This window comes from Protopterus annectens, chromosome 6.part1, assembly GCF_019279795.1.
Source record: "Protopterus annectens isolate FY-2018-M chromosome 6.part1, PAN1.0, whole genome shotgun sequence".
Lineage (NCBI taxonomy): Eukaryota > Metazoa > Chordata > Ceratodontiformes > Protopteridae > Protopterus > Protopterus annectens.
In genome coordinates this window covers 428,699,308-428,723,256 of record NC_056738.1, presented here as the reverse complement: position 1 = coordinate 428,723,256, position 23,949 = coordinate 428,699,308, and the positions used below count along the sequence as shown (strand labels likewise).

General features: G+C 37.4%; 1 protein-coding gene across 1 annotated transcript in view; it reads left to right on the top strand.

The window, feature by feature from the left end:
• INO80D (INO80 complex subunit D) overlaps positions 1 to 23,949 on the top strand; it is a 1,521,357-nt gene that overhangs the window by 842,067 nt on the left and 655,341 nt on the right. The window contains exon 6 of the mRNA XM_044075859.1: positions 16,155 to 16,370. Coding sequence (XP_043931794.1) covers positions 16,155 to 16,370 — 216 coding nt within the window. The remainder of the gene's footprint in view (positions 1 to 16,154; positions 16,371 to 23,949) is intronic.

Genomic DNA, 23,949 nt, shown 5'->3' with positions numbered 1-23,949 from the left:
CAGTATTATCATTTTTCATGACTAAGGCCCTATTTCCTAATAAGGGAACACATTTTTCAGTCCTTAATCTCATTATCTCTGTTGTTATCTCCTTCAGTAAATAGGACAGGTAATCTCTCTCAGTGAACAGCTCTTCCAAAAAAAAAAATCACATTCCCGCTCAAAATCAGAATTAAGGAAAGTCATCCTGTTAAATTGTCCTCTAAGTATATATATTTTTTTGGTAAAAAAGATATGCACTTTCAAAGTGAAAAAAAGAGTTTGAGAATGTTTCCTTACGAAAGACCTTAGACTTAGCCCCCGATCCATTTTCTCAGTAGTAACGTCCATAAAGTTAAACAGCAATCCTGTAGAGTTTTTACTTGTTTGTGGTCTCCTTTTTGTTATACATAACAATTAATATTTTTCAAGCAAGTCTTTTAAGTGTAAGCCAAGATTTATATGAATGTGTAATATTAAAAGTTCTCATGTTTACAGTATGCAGTTGACTACTGCAAACAATTTTTGCCATACTAATAAATTCAACACTAGAGAGGGTAACTTTACTTTTCCAATTTTTAGTAATTACTTTTTTGGCTATAGTAAAAATAGACTAAAGAATAGGCACTTGGGTTTTTAGAATTATCTCAGGAATCTGCACATTAAATAAAACTAAAGATTAAGAAATATTGCATCTATCTGACCATAGAGCTTGAAGGAAGTTATTAATTTCTTTCCAAAAAGGGAAGATGACTTCACATTCATATACCATGTGTGTCCAATCAGCTATTATTTCACAATCACATCTCCATCGTTTAATTCTGATTGATGTATACATAATTGTAACTTTGTTAGGGGTGGCAAAAGCTCTGTGTAAAAATTTCCAAGTGACAATTTTCCAGTATAATGAAGATGTAGTTTTATCTGTAGATTTTAATATTATTTTCATGTGTTCTTCAGAGAAGTCTTCATTATTAATTTTTGAGGAGTGGTTCCAATAGGAATTGTCTAACATAAGAATTTTATAAATTTGTGACAAATGTGATTTATTTCTGTTGCATTATTATTGATATTTATTAAGAATTCCTATAATTTGGGGAACTGTTTCTTATCTAGTATAATTATCTTATTAATTTCTGTATTCACAAAGTCTCTAAATATTTGTAAAATTAACCAGTTCTGAGAATCTTGATTGTATTTGGACTTTAATTTTTCAACAGTATATATATCAGGACCATGTAAGAATTGATGCCAATAAATTAAGTTATTTTCTTGTTTCAATGCTAGCATTTTGTTGAAGTTATGAGTTTCTAAGCAGTCATTTGTATATGCAATTGGAAACACAGAAAATATTAATCTTTAGTACAATGGTTAGAATATGTGAACTTTTGAGAAGAGGAAATTGTTATGTAACTAGGGAATTTGATAAGAGGGTGTAATTCCATTTACCCAAAAATATTTTAATAACCAGATAAAACTATTAGGGACTATTTGTTTATGGCTGTTGTGATACAGTTATTTACTAATAATATTTCTTGACTGATTTTGGATGTCGAATCTTGAGGAGAAGAACCGAAATCGTACAGAGTATTATATTCATAAAATAGCAGGGGTAGTCTAAGAACCAAACCAGCAGGAGAATGGAGAAGAGAGATTTTGCCAATAGGGGTGACTTGTAGTTAGGGATACAGATAATAGGCAAGAGGGTGCTGGAATCTCCCAAATATGCAACAAAGTCTAGAAGATTTAGGATTTTTGCCTAGAAGTGTTTACATAGGTATTTTTATACCCCAAGTAGACTCCAACAGAATTTTTCAGGTTGATTGCAAATGTTGGACGTGTGACAGGGTAAGAAAGAGGTAGCTGGGAACATATTTTTGGGAGTGTAATGAGCTGGTAGACTTTAGGGATTCGCTGCAGACCTCTCCGTCAGAGATGCTGGGTGAGTGGATTGGACTGACTGGGGAGATGATTTTTTTGAGTTATGCTACAGAATCGGAATTGCTTAGACATAGTGCAGCCTTGCTGAATTTGATTACGGTGACTGCCAAAAAAGCAATTACTAGAAAATGGAAATCAAAGTCTAGACCAAGTTTACTAGAAGTAGTGAATATAGTAACAGAGCTAAAACAACTGGAATTGGGATCTTTAGAAAAGGGAAGGAGCAAATTACATAGGAAAAAAATGGGAATTGTGGGAACAATATATGCAGAGCAGGAACAAGATTTAAGAGGCAGGATTTGAATGAACCATATAATACTTAATTGACAATGACTGGATGGTTTATAAGTGATGTATAATGTTTGACACTACAGTTGTTTCAATGGTGTCTGTGATGTAAACTATTTGCAGTTAGTGATATAATTTTGTATGTTTTTCATTTATATAAATTTAAGATTGCTTTTGTCATATGCGAAAAATTAATGAAGATGTTTGGAAGAAAAAAATATTTCTTGATGTATTTCTTTCCGTTTTGAATCATAAAATGAATTTATCCACAACACTGTAATGTTTACCATTGTTGAAGTAGCATACAATTGAATTTCAGGGAATCCTGTTCCTCCATTATCCCAACCTCTTCTGTGCCAATCAAAAGGGAACTCTTGGTTTATTAGGATGCCAAAAAAAAAAAAAAAATCAAGTAGAATATTTATCTTCATCTTTTTTTTTGTGCAGATAGCACTAAAGATTGTAAGACAAATAATATTTTAGGGTGAATTACCATCTTAATAAGCTTTAATCATTCTCCATGGTAAAGAAGAGTTTGTTCCAATTTGTGACTAAACTTAAAAGTTTGTCAACAACCTGTTGAAAGTTTGTGTCATGTCTTTATTATTAGACACAACAGTAATACCAAGGTATTTCATTTGATTGCTGTTCCAATTGAAGTTATGTTTTTGTATGAATTTATTAGTTAATATACTGGTTTTATTATGATAAAATGTTAAGTTTGAGATTTCTTCAAACTGACTCATAGAACTAATTATAGGTTGTAATGAATTGTCTATATTTCGTATTGTAAGTAAAATATCATCAGGAAAGAGCTGAATCTTTAGTTCGAAGTTGTTTTTTATTTTGCTACCATTAATGTTCTGTTGGATAACACTGTTAGCAAAGGATTCTATAGCTAATACAAAAAGTAAATGTGATCATGGATAGCCTTGTTTTGCACTTTTTTGTAATTTAAAGGAATTGGAAAGAAAAGAACCCATTTTAACACAAGCACAGAAGTTATGAAATTAATGCAACTAGTTCAGGTGAGAAATTATACTGTACTTGTCTATTTAAAATAAACCCTGTTTGATCATTATTAATTAGATTAATTCTGTTAGCTAAAATGGACATGAACATCTTATAGTCCGCATTCAAAAGTGAAATGGGTCTGTATGATGAGCACTTTGCAGGATCCTCATCTTGTTTTAGAATAGGTGATATAAGGGGATATTTCCATGCTGAGGGACTTCAGCAGTTTTTATTTCTCTATAGACCTTATCTAATATTTTAACTGCATCATCCATTAGTATTTTATATAGTTCTGGTATAAGGCCAACTAGGCCCGGCATCTTTTTTAACTTTTTTATTTGATCTTTTATTTATGTTGAAGTGAATGGTCTGCCTTTTTTTTTTTTTACTTGTTCTATTATTTTCTAGTTTCCCTTAGAAAATTTTCCACTCATTATTATCTAGTTTATTTGTGTTATTTTGTATTATTTATGTTTTCATAAAATGTTTTAACGCTCTCAAGAATACCTTTAATATTTGTTTTTCTTTCTTTTTTATTTGTGTGTTATAACTTATTTGATATGACCTAGGTTATGAATTTTCTTTGATCTAAGAGCAAGTTTATGCAAGCTTAAAGCGTTTACTGAGTATGCCTGAAGTTTAAGTTTTTCCAGGTTTATTGAAACTGAATGATTTAGAATTTAAACATATTTTGTATTTAATTTTTTAAGTTCAGACTGACTGATAATGTCATTTTGTTTTAGATTTAACTTTAGTGTATCTATTTTGGCCCGTAGGTAACTCTTCCATTTAAGTAAGCCTTTAGTGAATCCCATAGGACATTTTAATAATGTATGCTGGTAATCTCCTGTGATGTATCTAATTGTCTGTTTTTAAAATAAAAATAAAGATTATAACATTACGATCCGATAATGGACTTGAAACTATTGAAACTTCTCCGGTATTTGATAACAGATTGAGACAAAAATTTTATCATTATTTGTTTGTGTTTCTTATCTATATGAATAATTGGTAAATTAAAGTGAGTTTTGTTTTCCTTAGCTGATATATATCCTTTAAATTCATTAGCTGTATAAAATTTAAGTGTTTGGCTGAAGATGTGATTCTCAGCTTTGTATCTGCAGTGGAATCTTTGTCTGATAAAATACAATTAAAATCAACAAATCAACAGCCATAATGACTTTGCCTTTCATGTAGTAGGCTATAGTGTCTAGGTACTTTTTTGGATCTTTAACTCCAACCCATGGAATCCAATAAGGCTGATAAGTTCATAGATTAGTACGTTCATAGATTAGTACTAGGCTAACAGCCCTTGTTGGGTCATTTTAAGCCTAGCCAGTTAGCCCACGTCAGAATCAAACCCTGCACCTTGATGCCTATAATGTGAACACCTTAACCACTATGCCAACTGCCCACCCTAATAGTAAGAGGTCGCCAATGTATATAGTTTTCTGTTCATCTCTGTTATAACAACACTTAACATACCATTTTTATCAATATAGGTATGTTTTACTTTAGGCATTACTGGTGAGTTCTTCCATAAAATGAGGGTGCCTCTTCTTTTAGCTTGAACCTGCTAAAGCCAAATTATTCTTTAATGACAGTTTATTTACATCTTTATTAAGTAAATGTTTTCCTGTAGAAATACTATGTGATCTTTATGTAATTGCAAGTATTTGAACAGACTTCCCCTCTTTACAGGATTATTCATTCCATTAATATTAATAGGTATGCATTTAAAATCAGACATTTATGTGAGAGAGAAAAAAGCACAGGTAGAATGAAATCACATTTGCATACAGAACTTATTGTATACTTTATATATAACAATATGAAGTCTTCAGCTATGGACAAAACTTTTGAAACAAATAAAAAAATGACCCAATGGTATAACCCTAAAACATTCTACCATGGAATAACATATTCCTAGTTTGTTGAAAAAGACAACCAGACTACCTCTCAAACTTTCCGTTAGACTAGCAACACTTGGCTCTTGCTTCTGATTTATATTAATTTGAAGCACATTTAATATGCATCATCTTATTATGAATAAGAAAAGTTAAACAGGTGTCCAGAATCTTTATTATAAGATGACCAAGCTGAGTATCTCTACAGTCGTCTTTCCCTGTGTGACGTCCCCCCCCCGGGCTAGTAATCGGGCAACTTCAGTCCTCATCACTGACTGGTGGAGAATGTTTATGGTGAGAAAAAAAAGACCCACACAGTATTTTCATATGCAACTCTCTGCACCAAGTAACAATTTCCCTTAAGAGCACACAGGGAATGCACACTCCAGTATTGGGGCTGGACTTCCTGTCCAGGCCCCAAATAAGACTTCTCACTGACAACTGCAGAGCTGAGTCCTTAGCTGGGTGTTCCAAGCTAAGTCCTTCACCAACCCTGTCTGTGAAATCAGTGCTCTTTGTCCCGCTTCAAAGTAGCTGTCGCACACACATGCACACATACATACACTCTTTTGAGATGCCGATTTTCACACACACATACTTGGAAAAGGCTGGCACAGCTTACTTGCTCTGACACCTCCACTCAGTCTATAAGTTAGATTTACTGCCACCAAAACACCTGAAGCCAGCTACTTTAAGGCTCTTACAAGGGTACCTAATTATACTTATTAAAATTAATGCTTATACAAATGGTAGTGTTTATCCAAACAACAAGACTTTCAGGAGCATGGAGCCATGGTGCCACTAAATGAATGCAAGTAGTCTCAACAATGAAAGGTTTAAGTATATTTAATAGCAGATAGTAAAAAAAAAAAAAACATGAAAATAATGAATGCCTAATTACAATAAACACCCGAGTTTCCGTTACAGGAAATATAAAAAGTGACACAGATGGAAAGACTCTGACAGATACAGAAAAAGTACATTTAGCTAATATCACTATATTATCCTAACTGAAGAATTACTGGTTTCTAGTTACTTAGTAAAGCAAGGTATGATGAAAGTGCACAGAGTGCACTTATCATATCTTCCACAAGTATTCGGATACAGTTTCAGTGCTGACTCTAGAATGACATTACATCAGGTCACCTGACTCTGTAGTTCTCACATTACCACCTTCACTAGAAACTGAGCCAGGATATGGCACTGATGTGTCACAATGCGCACACAGAACTTTAGCTAAGGTTTATTATATCATCTGAAAACTGTAAAACAATCCCAACATTTCCACCCTTCCTGCAGAAACTAACAAGCTATTCTCTGGCAGTGTTCAGACCTGTGAGATGAAATATTTGTCCTAAACCAAGTGATTTAATTTCAGGCAGTTTTTCTGAAGGTTAGCTGTATTGCACTTAACCGCTTCCCTTCCAGTATCCTCTGTTAAAATTTATGCATTTCATCAGTTACAACAATACGGTGTGACATACATGTATTTTTCTTTTCTGCCCAGCAGGACCCACTGTTGATACATGTTTAACGCAAGTAACTTTATAAATATATTTTAACACAAGCATCTGTGCAAATTAGTTTGATATTGAAATGGCATGCAGTTCTTTACAAAACTCCAGGTAGCTGTGTTGGCATATGTTACACATGCACTGTTCTACTCCACTTGGCACAGCTGGCACTACTTCACATTAGCACACCCTGTACCTCACGTTGTCTCCCTGTTCTACTACAGGGAGGACATCAGTTATTATTTTTATATTTATTAATTTATGGGTCAGATGGTTTTATATTTTTTCTTTTCTATTTACTATGTGTAAAGTTGTTCATAGGATCATAAGTTCATAAATTAGTACCAAGCTAGCTGCCCTTGTGGGCCATTCCCAAGCCCAGCCAATTACCTTGTGAGAATCAAACCCTGCACCTTGTGTCTATAAGGTGAACACCTTAACCACTGTGCCAACCTCCCACCCTTGTAGACTTATTTATATTCTTTAACTATATAAATATTTATTTATTCTGATATCTTTCTATTTCTGTTTGTATACTATGTCTTGTACTATTACTATATTCCTAGGATGTCCTTCATGGATGCATCTGCAGTCATAACAAGTGGGTTGTCCTGTCGTCAGGCAGCCCTGCAGTCGGCCGGATTCCAAAGTCCGGGTCCGGCTTCGGCTGATGTCGCACTTCACCCGACGTCATCTCTGTTGGTCTTCGGGTATATAAGCATCAGCCGACGCCATTTTCCTCAGTCTTTCTTGCCGTGGCGCTCAAGCAGAAGCTGTTCGCAAGTGCCGGTCGGTCGGATCCAGAGATTACTTCTACCGAATACTACTTGAAGACTTCTAAAGCTAAGTACCCGTTGGGGACTCTTTCTTGCCTCAGCCGATGTCAGAAAAAGTTAACAATTGTTTAACCTGTGGGAAACAAATACCTCATAAAGATTTCCACTCTTACTGTCTGCCTTGTTTAGGCCCAGCCCACGACATAGCAGCCTGTTCGCCTGTGCCTCTTTCAACCGACGAACGCTTAGGCGTCGGTCGGAGTTTGCAGAACAGTTTTTCGGTTCTGATTTTGCGTACATTATGCCGCGGGATCCTCCGACTACCCAATCTACTAAAACGCAAAGATAAAGAACGACACTCGCGGTCCGCGGTTTCGGCCGAAACCACGGTAAAGCAAATCATGAGTGTCTCGGTTTCGGCCGAAACCGAGAAAACTGATCAAAGTACAGCTGAACCTATTCTTACAACTGAGGCCCCTGCTACAACTCTTGAATCGACCTCAGAACTTTTACCCACTACGGTGGTTGACTTATCAGACACCATCCCCTTGGATGTCTCTACCCCAGCACGTGGTGCTGCTAGGCCTCCAGCAGCCATGTCCATTAAGGCCTTCGCCAGGGCTAAAGCAGCCAAAACTACTAAAACAGTGCCTGTTAAACCCCCACATCCAGGCCCTCTTCTAGCTCTCAAATGCTTTCTTTGGCAGAAGATTTAATTTCTTTAATTAGGGGATCTCAATCTCACCCAGACAGGGCCTCTCAGCCCCCAGAGAAGAGACCTAGGGCAGAGCCCCCTGAGCCAGTGTCTTCTGATGATTCTGCTGATGAATCAGACATAACTGACCAGCCAGAGGCTCCCTTCTCCAATTTTGAAGATTCTGATGCTGAAGAATCCATTCCAGCTGCTTCCCCACCAGAAGAATTCTCCTTTGGGGAAACCTTGCATGCCATGCGAGAACAGTTCCAATGGCAGCAACAGGATTTTTCAGACTCCAGAAAAGACTTAGGACCTTTCTGCACCTCCCACAGCACAGGCCCTTAGCTATACCTCCTGTTCTCTCTGTGGTGGATGATGCTTTCAATGATGTTTGCTCCGCTCCAGATTCTTTAGCCCCAGCCCCTGCCAAACCAGACAGATTTTACAGGGTGCCAGATACTCATCACCACCTTTACAAGGCCCCACTTGCAGACCCAGAAACTATATCCCAGGGTCCCAAGGCAGTAGCCGACCATAGCTAAAACCCTATTCCTTCTGAAAGGGAAGCAAGGTCATTAGACAGATGGGGTAAGAAGGTCTACACTTCAGCTACTCTCTCAGCTAGAGCTTTAAACTGTCAGTTTCACATGATACAATACCAAGAGTTTATGCTCGATCAGTTAACTAAAAACTAACCACAAATGAATCTCTTGATAAGAAATATGTATTAGAGATGGTAAATAACATACAACAGGTTAGCAACCATTCCTTAAAATGTGGCTATGATGCACTGGAGGCTTCATTTAGATCAGCCATGACAGGCACAGTGATAAGAAGGCATGCATGGCTAAAGGAACAAGTTTTACGGATCATGTTAAAGCTAAGTTGCTAGATGCTCCTATGGACAAGACAAGTTTGTTTGGTACACCTGCCCAGCAGGTTATGAAGAAAATGGAAGAGAAGGCAAAATCTGTTCAAACTGTTAAAGATTTCTTGCAGGTTCAACCCCAAGGTTTAGCAGGAACTGGCCTGCCAAAATTGGTCCTTTCCTGACTCCACAAAATTTCAAAGGGGCAGGAATAGACGTCCCAGAGGCAGAAACCAATCCAGAGGAGGTGCCTACAGAGGACGACAGTGGCAAGGTAACAACAGAGGCACAGACACAGCCACTGCCACTACATCAGCACAACCACAGTGACTTAATCATAAATCCGCCTACCAGGGAACAAATAGCAGCTCCTCTAGGCGGAAAGTTAACCTTATTTTCAAAGAACTGGCACTACATAACAAAAGACAAGTGGATTTTACAAACCATAGATCAAGGTTACGGTTTCACTTCCACACTTTACCAGTCAAAAGAGGAATGCCAAATCTACCTCCAAATCAAAAACAGAGGCTCTACGCCAGATAATGGAGTTAGCAAACATGAGAGCTGTGGAAAGAGTGCCAACAGCAGAACAAGGAAAGGGGTTCTATTCCAGACTATTCCTAGTTCCAAGAAAGGAAAAAGTTGGAGACCAATTCTCGACCTGTCCACCTTAAATACATACATCATTGTCCCAAAATTCAAAATGCTGACCCTACAGCAACTTCTTCCCATGCTGGGCAAGGAGTCTTGGCTGGTAACTCTAGATCTCAAGGAGGCATACCTGCACGTCCCCATTCGACCAATCTGCAGAAGATACCTCAGATTTCTTGCAGGATCAGAGCACTATCAATTCTCAGCATTGCCCTTTGGCTTATCTACTGCGCCCAGAGTATTCACAAAATGCCTGGCATCAGTAATCGCCCATTGCAGACTACAGGGAATTCAAATTTACCCATACCTGGACGACTGCCTGCTACAAGGGGACAACAAAAGCAAGCTGACAACGGATTTACAAAGGGTCATTTACTTGCTACAAGGACTGGGATACACAGTCAATTTACAAAAGTCAAGGCTGATACCATCCCAAACAAGGACATTCTTGGGCTGAATTGGACACAGTACAGCAAATGGCATTCCTTACTACAGGAAAACAAAAGAACTTCCTCTTTACTTCTTGGCACTAACAAAACTGAACAAGTTAACAGCAAGAAAAGTTCTGCAGGCCTTGGGCTTCATGGCATCATGCATAATCTTGGTCCCATTTGCCAGACTACATATGAGGAAACTACAGTGGTACCTAAAGAATTTATGGTCCCAACACAGACACAGTCTAGAAACAGAAATCCCACTAATTCCATGCTTAAAACAGGAGTTCCTATGGTGGGCTCAGGCATGCCAGTCAAACCCAGGCCTACCCTTTCGCAGATGTCAACCAAGCCAGACCATCACAACAGACGCTTCAGACCTAGGATGGGGGCCCACATGCTGGACAAATGCGTGCAAGGATTGTGGACACAGGATCAACTTCACCTGCACATCAATCTAAAAGAAATGCTGGCAGTAAAACTGGCAATCCAAAAGTTCAAACCATTTCTCAAAGAGGGCCAGTTGATGATAAGGACAGACAACACCACAGTCATGTGGTACATCAACAAACAGGGAGGCACTCATTCATACCCCTATGCAGAATGACCTTGGAGCTGTGGACCCTGGCACTCAGCTACAACATTCAGTTACAGGCAATATTTGTACCGGGGAAAGACAATACTCTAGCAGACATATTAAGCAGAACCACTGCGGATGCCCACGAATGGAAGCTGCACCGGACATCTTCAAGACCATCTCAAAGAAATGGGGAATGCCACAGATAGACCTATTCGCATCACCTCTCAATCACCAGCTCAAAAAATTCTGCACAAGGACATTCCACCCACTAGCATGGAAAGTGGACTCACTCTCCATCAACTGGAAAGGCCTAACAGCATATGCATTCCCACCTCTTCCTTTGATACACAAGGTACTACTAAAAATCAAGGAAGAACGTCCAAAGATAATCCTGATAGCCCCAAACTGGCCAAGACAACACTGGTACCCACTACTGAAGAGCATGTCTCGGAACAATATGTGGCCAATACCCCTGATGCCTTTGATGTTAACTCAGAACAACTACAGCATCATACATCCAAACCTAAAAACGCTGCAACTGACTGCATGGAACATCACATAGCAGCAGCTAATCCAGAACTTTCACAAAGAGTTAAAGACATTATTCTTGAAGCGCGCAGACCTTCAACAAGAAGGAACTATGCTGGAAAATGGAAAAGGTTTGTCATTTGGAGTACGGAAAGAGGAAAAGAGGTGTCAAACATAGATATGCCTAACATTCTGGAGTATCTGGCCGAACTTCTTCATTCAGGCTTGTCCTACTCCTCCATCAAGATACATGCATCAGCTATTTCAGCAGAATACAGCTTTGATCCACCTGTTTTTCGCACCCTTTGCTCAGGCAGTTCCTCAGAGGAATCAAGAATGTAAAACCTCCAAGGAAACCACCATTACCAGCTTGGGATTTAAACTTTGTGCTAGAAAAGTTGACACTATCACCCTTTGAACCAGCAGCAACAGCAGACCTACAACACCTGTCATGGAAAACTGCTTTCCTGCTAGCAATTACTTCAGCAAGGAGGGTTTCAGAACTTCAGGCCTTAATGGCAGTGCAACCCTTCCTAATCTTCCACCAAGATAGAGTGTCCATGAGGACTAATCCTACATTTATGCCCCAGGTGGTATCCAGAGTGTCTTTAAACCAGGCAATCCACCTACCTACCTTCTTTCCCAACCCACAAAACAGAGGGGAAGGAATACTGCATACCTTGGATGTACATAGACAGCTACGCTACTACTTGGACAGAACAAAAAATAGCAGAAAGACTGACCAACTTTTTGTAGCCTATGCAACAGGAAGGGAAGGAAAAGCTATTTCCAAACAGACAATCTCCAAATGGATAGGAAATTGCATACGATACTGTTACTCCTTCCATGGAAAACCAATTCCACAAAACATAAGACCTCATTCTACAAGGGCAACAGCCACTACCACAGCCTTCTTACGAGGAGTGGCAACCAAAGACATTATTGAGGCGGCTACTTGGACCTCCGTGCATACATTTGCCAAGCATTATAATTTGCCTCTATATTCCAGATCCCGAGCAGGGTTTGCCACTGCTGTACTGCAAGGGATCCTAAACACACCATAATCTACTTTTATCCTCCTCCCTAGTTGGCTATGGTATTCTACCCACTTGTTATGACTGCAGATGCATCCATGAAGGACATAGTACAGTTTTGTACCTACCATAAATGTAGATGTCCGAACTGGATAGCATCTGCAGTCAGGATTACCCTCCCTCCTTCCCCTCTGTGGTACTCCTAGGGTGTTTACCCTCCTAATAGCTAGCTGTTGGGGAGTCTTTATGGTGTATTTGTTTGTATATATGTACATATATGCTTATGGTTGTGTTTACCTCTATCTATTTGGTAACATTGGCATCTATCCAAATTTTAGCCTGCAAGAGGGCTACTGGCATCTGGGGCAAGAAACACTGAGGAAAATGGCGTCGGCTGATGCTTATATACCCGAAGACCAACAGAGATGACGTCGGGTGAAGTGCGACATCAGCCGAAGCCGGACCCGGACTTTGGAATCCGGCCGACTGCAGGGCTGCCTGACGACAGGACAACCCACTTGTTATGACTGCAGATGCTTTCCAGTTCGGACATCTACATTTATGGTAGGTACAAAACTGTACTTTTTGTATTTTAGCTGTAATCCTAGTGTAGAATATGATAGAACATTTATATTTATCCTTATATATTTGGTGCTCATTAATCTAATATTAGTGCTAGAATCAGCCCTATTTTTCCTTAAATGTTATATCTAAAAGTATCTGAACAAACGTCTGAAAAATCTTTAATTTTAAGATTCAAACTTTCCATAATAAATTGTTCTGAGATATTACATTTTGTTATTAAAAAAAGAAAATAATAGAGAAACACAATCTTAAGTTTTTAATCTGAAAGTGTCTTTCTACAGGCTAGTATATAAAATATCCTTTTGGTATAGTGCAAGCATTCAGAATTGTTTAGTATGCAATTCACTGTCTTTTGCTTGTTATCTTGTGTGTATTCATTGACATCTTAGCATATGATTCAAAATATTATGACTATTTTTAGACAGGAAGAAGCAACCTGGACAGTTCTTAGAATTTTCAGAACTCACAGCGTCACAAAAGTGCTCATGACTCTAATTAAGCTGTTTCAAGCTGTTCCTCATGACAAGGGCTTGCAAATGAACTGTTTATCAACTACAATTCACACAAAAACATTCAGAAGTGAATCCAAGCCACATCTGCATTATACATCAATCACTAAAACCCTTCTAAACCACTATAAACCAACAAAAACATTTCAAAGTATATTAACCACTAAAACGCTATTGTATTTAAAGAAATAACATTTAATGATTCCGTAAGCACTGTTTGTATGAGATGTTTAATATAAAGCAGACTGTCATTTTTTATGGAGACCTAGCATATACACTTGCATTAAAAAAATGACAGTTATGTATGATCCAGGTTTAATGTGTAAAAGTGTGAATGTTAGTCTAATTATTTGATAACATTCCAATAATAACTTTTATACATGTAAGAAACTACATGTCTTATACTTTGTTTATAACATAGCATACCTTTCCTGGGTGCTATTGCATGTCAAGTATAGTGTCAGTAGCAAGCATTCAGAACTGTGTAAAAAATGACAGTTGTTTAGAATGGAATTATAGGTTCATAGATTAGTACTAGGCTAACTACCTTTGTGGGCCATTTTCAGCCTAGGCAGTTACCCCATGTGAGAATTAAACCCTGCACCTTGTGTCTGTAAGGTAAACACCTTAACCAGTATGCCAACCTTCACCCATTCACTGTCTTTTGCTTATTATGTAACTTGTATTGTGTGGCATTTTAGCATATGATTCAAAATGTTATGAGTATTTACTTTCAGTCCGGAAGAAGTAACCTGGACAGTTGTTAGAATTTGCAGAACCCCAGCAGCATCATAGAAGTTCTCGTGAAGTTTTTTCATGCTGGTTTTCATGATAAGGGCTTGAAAATGAACAGTCCATAAGTTAAATGTCACATAAAAACACTTGCAAGTGAATCCAAGCCACCTCCACCTCCACCTTACACATCAATCTCTCGAAACTCTTCAAACCACTTAAAAACCAACAAGAACATTTCAAAGCATTTTAACCACTAAAAAGCTATTGTATTTAAAGAAGTAAAATTTAATGATTCAGTAAGCACAATTTGTGTAAGAGGTTTAATATAAAGCAGACTGTCATTTTAAAGGAGACAGAATATAAACTTGCATTAAAATAATGCTATTATATTATATTATATGTGATCCAGGTTTAACTTCTAAAAGTTTGAATGTTACTCTCATCATTAGGTTTCATTTCAATAATAACTTTTATATTTGTGAAATGCTATATTTTTTATACTTTGTTTATAACACAACGTGTCTTTTCTGGGTGCTATTGCATGTCAAATATACTGTCAGTAGCACACTACTGGACCATTTTAAGAACCCAGAATGTAACGTAACATACCTCTTTAGTGCCATCTGTTGCATTTTGTATTATATTTTATAGTACATTATACAGCTATGCCAAGATGTCAAAGTGTGCCACCTAACATGAGTTTTCATCATAATAATGATTACTTTTAATAAAATGAATAGCTTAACCTTTAAAACTTTACGTAAAAGTGGCATTTATTTCATATGTAGCTAAAAGAATCAAACTCTTAACATTTTAAAGAGAGAACTAGTAACCATTTGAAGTAGGGAAATAAATAAATGATTTACCTTGTAAAAAGTAATATTCAGTACCTGTTAATAATCATTCAAACACTTCTTTAATAAGAATTCATAACAATGAAATACATTGATTTTCATTTGTCTTTTTACCGTTTTTGTCTTTTATTAACCAACCCTCTCTTGTTGTATTTCTCTTCAAAGAAGTCGATAGATTCCAGTCCATTTCTTCTGTTTTTTTCTAGGATTTTATTTTTCTGTAGAAAGTCCATTGCATCTTCCAAAGTGTTAAAAATCTCCTTTCCTTCTGGAAGGTGCTTTAGTATTGTTTTTCTTTAATCTTTTAACAAGACATGCTTTTCTTTCTTGCATCACTAATATTGAATAGCCATTGTCAAATCTTATAGTATTTCTTTAATTTTAATTGGATAATTAGTCCTTGCAGCTTTTAAGGCTAAATCCTTATCTAGACTTGAGAAAAATTTTATGGTCACTGACAGGTGTTTTTTTTTTTTTTTTTTTGTAAGAGATTCACTTAGCACTTCAACTTGTTTTTTTTACATTCCTCTCTCATATTGTCCATTTTGCTTTCTAATTTATCTTTCAGATAACTCTTTGATGTTACTTAGTATAGCCTTGTATGTCGTCTTTCATTGTACTGTACTGTCCTGTACAGTGGACTTAGAGTGGCTTATTCTGAGACAATTAGTTATTTCTAGTTTTCTTGACAAGAAACAGCAATTAAGAGTTTCAGACTTATTTTTGTAGTAAATCTTTCAGTGGATGTTCAATTACAAATCCATCAAGTTTTGAAACATTCTGTTTGAGTTTTTTTTTTTAAGCAAAAATCCTGTCATAGATGTTAAATGAAGCAGAGCTAAAAAAAAAAACAGTGCTGTTAACTGCTCGACATTTTGGTCATACCCCTCCCTGTACTACTTGTTTTCTGAGTATTCATAGATTAAAACTTTGTGGAGCTGAAGGTCAAGAGAACCTACAACCCAAAATATTTTGTAGTTGTCAGAAAAGACCACATTTGTTGCAGACAAGATTTTTACAAAATATATTACAGACACAGCTCTAAGAGCATTTGCCCTTTTAATATCAGCAAGTTGTTGATGTTTTTCACTGTGCAATTTTTATTCAGGCTTTAGATGTGTGTCTTGCATACTGTTATTGCTGATTGTTAGAAACTTTAGACGTGTATTTTTGGTTGAATTGTCAATGAAGTTAAGTGTCATGCAGACTTTAATAATCTGAAGAATTTGAGTAACTGATGTAACTTTATGCCCTATGCAGTTCAGAAGATGAAGCAAGAAACTCAAGAGTGAATCGACTCTGCACATATTTGCAACAGAAATATAAACATCTATGCCATCTGGAGCGGGCTGAGTGTCGCCAGAAGAGATGCAGGCATGCCTTTCGAAAGGCACTTCTTCAAGCAGCCAGCAGGGAGCCAGAGTGTGCTGGAGAGCTTATCCAGAAACTCAAGATGGTGAAGGATGTTCATCCAAGGTCTGATGATCTATCATAATTGTATATCTCAGTGTGATAATGATGTGGTACTGAAGGTAAAAGATGTGTTCAGTTTAGTCCTTCTGTCACTACTAAATCTTTATCTGTCTTCCATTTATTAAAGATAACAAACCAGGGTCTGCTCCTCAGTTCAGAATCAGATCATTTTACTCCTCATTGCAATAATGGTAACCAACTGTGTATGTACCTTTTATTCCAAAACTTTTACTAACCGAATGTTTGCATCTCCATCTTTGATAAACAGAATGGCCTCTTTATTTTACCTATATCTTTATAATATAATGCACTGTTCATCAGAAACCTAAACAAATTGCCTGTTTTGTTAAACAAATTGTATACCCTCTTACTGTGTAATACCCTTTCAGTCTGTTCTGGTTACTGAATAAAGGTATAGCCAACAATTCACAGTTTTGCCAGATTAGTCTGTGTGTAACTGTCTTCTGCTGTCGTATAGCCACTTTTCTGTTTCAAGTTTCCTTGTGTGTACAACTAAGTTTATGTTATGTATTTATTTGCTTTATTTTAATTGTTTTTTGTCTGTGTTAGTCTGCACCCCACCCCCACTGAGGTGGTAATAAAAACGACAAGGGGAAAATTTGGTCAGGCACTGGGGATCTGGGATCCTTTACATCCACTTGAGCTACCACCAACCCAAGCAGATGGAGCTTCAGTTTAATGTCTCATCTGAAGGGCGGCACACTCAGGAGTGCAGCACCCCCAGAGTGGCAGTTAAGGTGTTCTTTTGGCATGAAGCAAGTAAAGCAAGAAGGTGGACAATTGAGGAGGGTGTTCTTCCAAAGAAGATAGCATAGAATATCAGAAGTTTCCTTGTGATTCAGGAGCTGTGGTATTTCTGTGTAAGAGAGAATGCTTTGGAGAAATAAGAGCAAAACAATTTGGATACAAGCCAGGATTTGCAGAAGTTCCTGAAGAAACCTACAGCTTTGTCAGTGGTATTTGCCAGTGTCTGCTAGAAGAACTCAGTCAGTTGCCAATTTTTCTTTAATCAAAATCTGTATGGTTTTAGCCCTGGATCTGTGGCATAGCTGGATAAAAGCAATGCCTGCAACTGAGACAGCCTGAGATTAATTAATGTCTTGGGAAGCTAGAGGAGATGGGGAAGCTGGGCAAGAGACTCTCAGCCTATGCTGACCCACTTGCCTGATAAGGGGTGATATGGTGGCTTTTCCCCTTGTTGTGACCTGGTGATCCAGTGGAGTGGTTAGAATGCTCCCCCTGAGAACAGGCTACGCGGGGGGGGGGGACGTGGGTGCATCTGCCTAAGCTGGCATACTAACCATTGTGTAGATGTGTCATGGGCATTGATGCTTCCTCTGTGATGATGTGGGAGGCCACACCACTACCAGGAGTGTGGTTTTGACAAATAAGCAGCTTCACAGCTGTCCCTCTCTATACTGGGAACCTGGGAATGGTTCTTTCCTCATGAGAACACGTGGGCAAATAGATCAATGGGAACTGATAGCTATCAGACAACATTGCAAAGCACAAAAAAGCAGCATGGTTTTTGATAGTCAGGGAATGATAAGGTAGTCTTTTTTTTGTTTTTTTGTTTTTTTTTAAGAATAGTGTCTTAACTACTACTGTTGGTTGCCCCAGTTGGTTGATAAGTTATTTACTAAGATACCTGCTAGATAGAGGCATCCTAAAGGATTAAGGTTAGAGTAGACGCTAGACTTCTAAGTTGGTGACATATTGAAAAATATGTTGATTGGAGCTCTACCAGGGTGAAAACTGAGAAATTGTTTAAAAAAAAAACACCTGTAAAATGTATCAATTTGGTTAATATTTGGCTCGTGGGTAGTAGTTACAGTGCCTGGATGACAGCAAAGAAGACATTTGGATAAAGTAAGAGAAGAGCAGAAAAGAAGAAAAAGCTCTGGTGGGGGAAAAAACACTTAAAACCGTTCAGTAAAAAGCAGATCAGATTTCAGTTTTTTGCACAGGAGATGGATTGTAATAATTTTTAAGGAAAAAATAAGTCACATCCACATAGAGGTGTTTAAAATAAATGAGACACTGGTGGAATATGAAATGTCAAATGATAAAAGGCTGGAAAAAAAATCAAATAATCATTAAGCAGCTATTCAGATGATTGAAACTGCAGAGAACAGAAACTGAAGTTAAGGAAAAACTAGCTAAACATAAAGAACTGTTAAAAAAAAACAAAACAAAAAAAAAAAAACAGTAGTAGTAGTAAAGAGAGAGCGTGCAGAAAACCTGAGAATTTTTTATTTACAGGAGAAACTGAAAGGCTGTAGACTGTATCTTTTGAAAGTTTAAATAAGCAACTGGACTGGTTTTCCATAGCAAAGATTTTTTTTTTAACTGAAAAGACACATTGTGTATATATTCTCCAAGGTTGGCCATTGTAAAAAGTAGCTAAGACCTACCATTGTAAAGCTGCAGCTTCTTCAGAAATGGTTGCTCCTGACAAAAACTGTAACAGAAAGGAACAGTATTAAAAACTGGAACATCAGAGTGTTTAAGCAAAACAACTGTTCACTGTGTACAAAGGAAAATCAAATTTGTCCTGGAATTCATTGGTTGTTAAGATGCAGATATGAGATTCAAGTTGCTCAATCCATCTGCCTTCAACTTTTTCCTTTGGAAAATCAGAAATACTTTTTGATGCAGAACACGTTTTGGAGGAAATAAAAAAGTTACTCATCAAAGAGTGATACAGCAAGAATGAGACAGCTTCTTAATCTTCTGTCAATAAGAAAGCTCATAGAGTGACTTTGGCAGTGACACCTTTTTCTTTGTTCCAAAGGAGGATGTTTGAGTTACAGAAAAAGATAAAGAGCTTGATGACAAGGTACAGGAATACCCTGAATTTGAGCCAAAGTTGGTTTTGGGAGGTTGAGATGTTCCAGAAGACAACCAGCCACAAAGTGAATTTCTTAAATAAGTGGGAGAACTGTAAAGCATCCATTCCCACTAAAAATGTAGTTTAAATGTGTGAACTGTGACCTTACAAAAAGTAGATGAAAAAGATTGGAAGGTTTTGACTGTGTAAATTGGGTGGATGAGCAATAAATCATAAACTGCACTTTGTTGTTAATGATCAGTAGGGCAATGAAAGGACTGACACACTTCTTGTAAATGAAATAAGTTTTTAATTCATGTTATTGTTTGTATAAATGTTTCCTGATGTAAATTTTGGAATAGTTTATAAAGTACTCCAGTATAGTATGCAGTAAGAAGTATTTGTAAGACAAGAAAAAAAAATGTTTTTATTTAAAGTATGTTTTTATATTAAATTAGGTTAAATGAACATTTTAAGCGGTATATTCATGCTTTATTGATGTATTGCTTTAAATTAATACAGGCTGGCTGTATACAGAAATATTTGTATACATATATATTTTTACAGCTTTTTATACATTTGTAGCAGGTTGTATTTTGTGTTTAATGACATTTTTAACTTAATTGATGGTGGGGAAGGATTTTATTGGTTGGTTTGATTTGGCTTTATATAAAAGGCAGCAAGTTAGTTTTTGAATGTTTTTTCACATCTGATGAAGTCAGTGGACGAAAACGCTGGTTTTATTGTATAGAGCATTTATGTGTTGGTGCTTGTCACAATAAAGCTTTCTTCTTTATTTATTTATTTGCATTTGTTAACCGGGTTGGTCCAGCTGGGTAAGAATTACCCTTTTTCAGTGGAGACCCGAGGGGAAAAGCCCCAGACAGACATACAAATACATACGAATAGAGACAAATTAACAATATTACAGAGGAAAACCATATTATGGGTACAATGGATAAGAAAAACAAACAATGGAAGTTTGAGAATATGAGTAAGGTACCAAATACCCAACAAATTAAGTTTATGAGGTTTGGGGCGTATCCTACATTGAAGGTATATTCCCATATCTACGCTGCTCGTGTGTTGAAGGGACCTTCAGAGTGCTTTGTTTGTGGTGTTACTAGTACATTTTGCCACTTATTTCCACTGTTTTCTGGTTAATTGCTTTGGGTTGTAAACGTATATTGATTATACTGTATGTAGAATTAAAAGATAACTTCCCCATTTTTATAAAGGTGAATGTCTGGAATAATGTTTTTAGTTTAACCTCTATAGAATTCTTTAAATAAAAGGCTTAAAATAAGAAATTATTTTGGGTGACTTTAACTACCCTTCAGTAAACTGGGGCACTTGTACCCCAATGTAGGATATGCCCCAAACCTCCTAAACTTAATCCGTTGGGTATTTGGTAAATAAACCTACAAGAGAACAAAGCATGCCTGACCTGATGATTCTTATAAATATGTCTGCCTCTTCCACTATTCTTCTGGCATCTCCTTCCCCAGTAGAGTCTGTTTGGTGTGGGAACAGAACCCACAGCCTTGTATGCCAAAGGTGTGTCTGCTACCTGTTGTGCTACAGACATTGCCAACCTTCCAACAGTTCCTGTATCAGACCTCACTAAATTTAATTACTGCAGACATGCTAACTAGATGGTGGCCATGATGGTGTATCTTGACCTGGCAAGCATCTTCTGTACCATTCCCTATGCTGGCATCATACAAATGATGATTGCTTTAAAAATCAACCCATATGTGGTAAGCTGGATAACAAACTGACTAACAGACAGAGCCCACACAGTGCAAGTTGCAGATGCCTCATTAGTAAGTATGAAAGTGAGCAGTAGTGTCTCTCAGGGCTCAGTGCTGGGACTTCTTGTTTTTGGTAGTTACTTCTCAGATCTCTAAGTGGAGAAGATGAGACTTCTGGTACTTAGTTTGCAGATGACTGCAAACTAGAAGTTGTTATTAAATCACCCTACGATACCCAAACTCCCTAAATGAGCTTTCCCAAGTAAACCCTTGGTGTACTAAAAGCAAGCTCAAACTGAATACTGAAAAGTGTAGTGTCAGTTTTGGTACACAACTCCTCCGCTCATCACACTGTATAGCTCACCCACCAGTACAAAATGAAAATGTCAGGTATCTAGAAACTTGGGCTGATAGCTCCCTTTCTTTTGACTATCATGTGACAACAGTTGTCAGGAAATCCTTTATATTTAGCCCACTTAATTGCCAAGGGAATACTGCCGCGGTGGTGCAGCGATAGCGTTGTTGCCTCACAGCAAGAGGTTCTCCCGTTCGATTCTTGACTGGAGTGCGGGGAGTGCCTTCTGTGTGGAGTCTGCATGTACTCCCAACGATTGGGTGACGTTCGAAAGACATGCGTAAATGGGCATGCCTTCGTTGAAGGTCGGACGTCGAGCTGGCACCTTGGCGTTTGTGAATCTCTACTGCCAGTCATTAGCGGACCGGAGTTCCGCTGTGGCAATCCCTAACCGGAAAAAGCTGAAAGACAAACAACAATTGCCAAAGGAATACCATCACAGTCTAAAGAATTAGTTACTCCCGAATAGTCAGCATTGATCGGGCTAATTATCAAGTACAACACCCCCTTTGGGAGGTATCTCACTAAACATATCATACAATTAAAAACGCACTAAAGGCTCATAAGCAGTAAAATCACAGGCCTAAAGTCCCTGAGCTGTTCAGTGTCTTGCAGACTTTTGAAGGGAGATCTGTCTTGCTTTACTGTGCCATTAGAGACCTAATTGTCCTGGTCCTCCTGTTTCTCCACAAGTCCAGTATCTCCACCAGTACTAGAACCAGAGGCCTAAGTCTTCAACAGACAAATACAGCACAGTGAAGAGGCACACTTATAAGTCAGCACCTCCCAATCCTTTGGAATAAGTTTCCCCTGCATGTATGATTCACAGTCTTACTTTAAACATAAACTCGTGACTAGATGGGGAAATTTACTGTGGGTTGTATCAGTGTGGCCCTCCTGGAAAAAGGAGATGCTGCCTGAGGGGGAGGGTACTGGCAAGGCATGAATGGTCATAGGATTAGCTGGCCTTGGAATATCTATGAATCTAAACTGTTTTTATGACTTAGTCTCATAGTTTGGTAGGACATCTCTTGCCTGCACTCATAATGATCCTAAACAGCACAAAGTGGGTGTAAGAGAATGACTGACTAAATAATTAAATACAACAGCATGATTACTACATTATAAGTCAGTCTAGCTCCAGTGAAATGTACCTGTCTGGAAAATTTTGTCTAAAATAGGCTATTAGATAGAAGAGCAAATTCCTATCCTGTTACTCAGTGGTTGAAAAACACTCAAGTCCACACCAGTTTATGGAAATTAAACTTTACTTGTAGAACATGTGTCTCAACCCTATGAAGTACATACATGTATTTGGTGTCTTATTTTACTTTTTTAAAGTGTTGTTTTTACTGCTGTTGATCCTGTCCTGGGTTGTGTCTGAAAAGGGTCAATAGAACAGCTCACTTAAAACAAACAGCAGTCAATCAATTAACTGTCCAGAATTTTGTAGAACATGGCTGATTTCGCCTCCTATTTTTGCCCTGTTCCTTGTAAAATATTTCATTTTATAGTAAACCACTCAGGATCATACCTATCAATTCTCCAAAATTTCGCAGAACATCCAGATTATTGCCTCATATTTTAGGTCTTTTCTTCATAAAATCTGGCAAACCATTGAGGACTCAAAACACCGAAATATATGAAATCTGAAACTCAAAATGTTTCATCATTTAGTGAGCTCATTAAATAATGAAACATTTAAGTCTGAGACTTCATATCTTCTAGAAAATGAGTATTAGTCCAAACCCCATTATTCTAGCTGCTTTTGTAAGTTTATAATAATAATAATAATAATAATATGTTCCTGATTTTGACCCTTTATCCCCTCATCATTTTTGGCTTTGTTCAGATTTCTTAAGCAAAAGTTGAGAGGTATTCAGTGGATTACAGTCATCCAATGTTGTCAGACATTAGTTTCATAGTTTTATTCAGAAAATTCATGTTGATGCCAAACCTGTTCTGTTAAAGATTTAAATGAATAAGTAATGGTTAAACATTGTCCCTAGTTTTGTGCCTTCATCATTGTCCCTAGTTTTGTGCCTTCATTCAAAATTGTTATTTTTTTGTTTTAACTAAAAGTCTCAATGAAAGATGTTGATCAGTATGCCTTAGAAACACTCTCAGACATTTCTATGATAACTGCAAGCTTGGACAGCCAGAGAAAGATGATTTATTACTCAAAAGTATAATTTTCCAGCTGCCTGAGCTTGCAGTTTCCTTTGAAATACCAATAATTCCATGTAATCTCTGGTTGCATTTTCAGGGCACATTGCACAGCTGTTGAAAGCATGGGGAGGGAGTCCCTCCTCACACTATTGTTCCAGAACTCATGTTCACTGCCCTAGTGATTTAAGCAGATCTGTAGCTGCTCCAACAGGGAGTTAAAATGAAGACTACAAAAGGTCTGCAACTTGCTGATTGATTAATTCAGTTAAACAGCAGTGTGTATTTTTTTTTTACTCCGTGTAAGTTGAACTTAATGGTTGTAGCTGAAAGTGAAGCAGCAGAACAAATGATAAATAGTTGTATTTTTAGTTCAACAGAAGTGGAAGCAAAGGAGACTACAGAATATCAGTAGAGACAAGTCAATCAGATGACATAGCTGGATAATACCTTGAC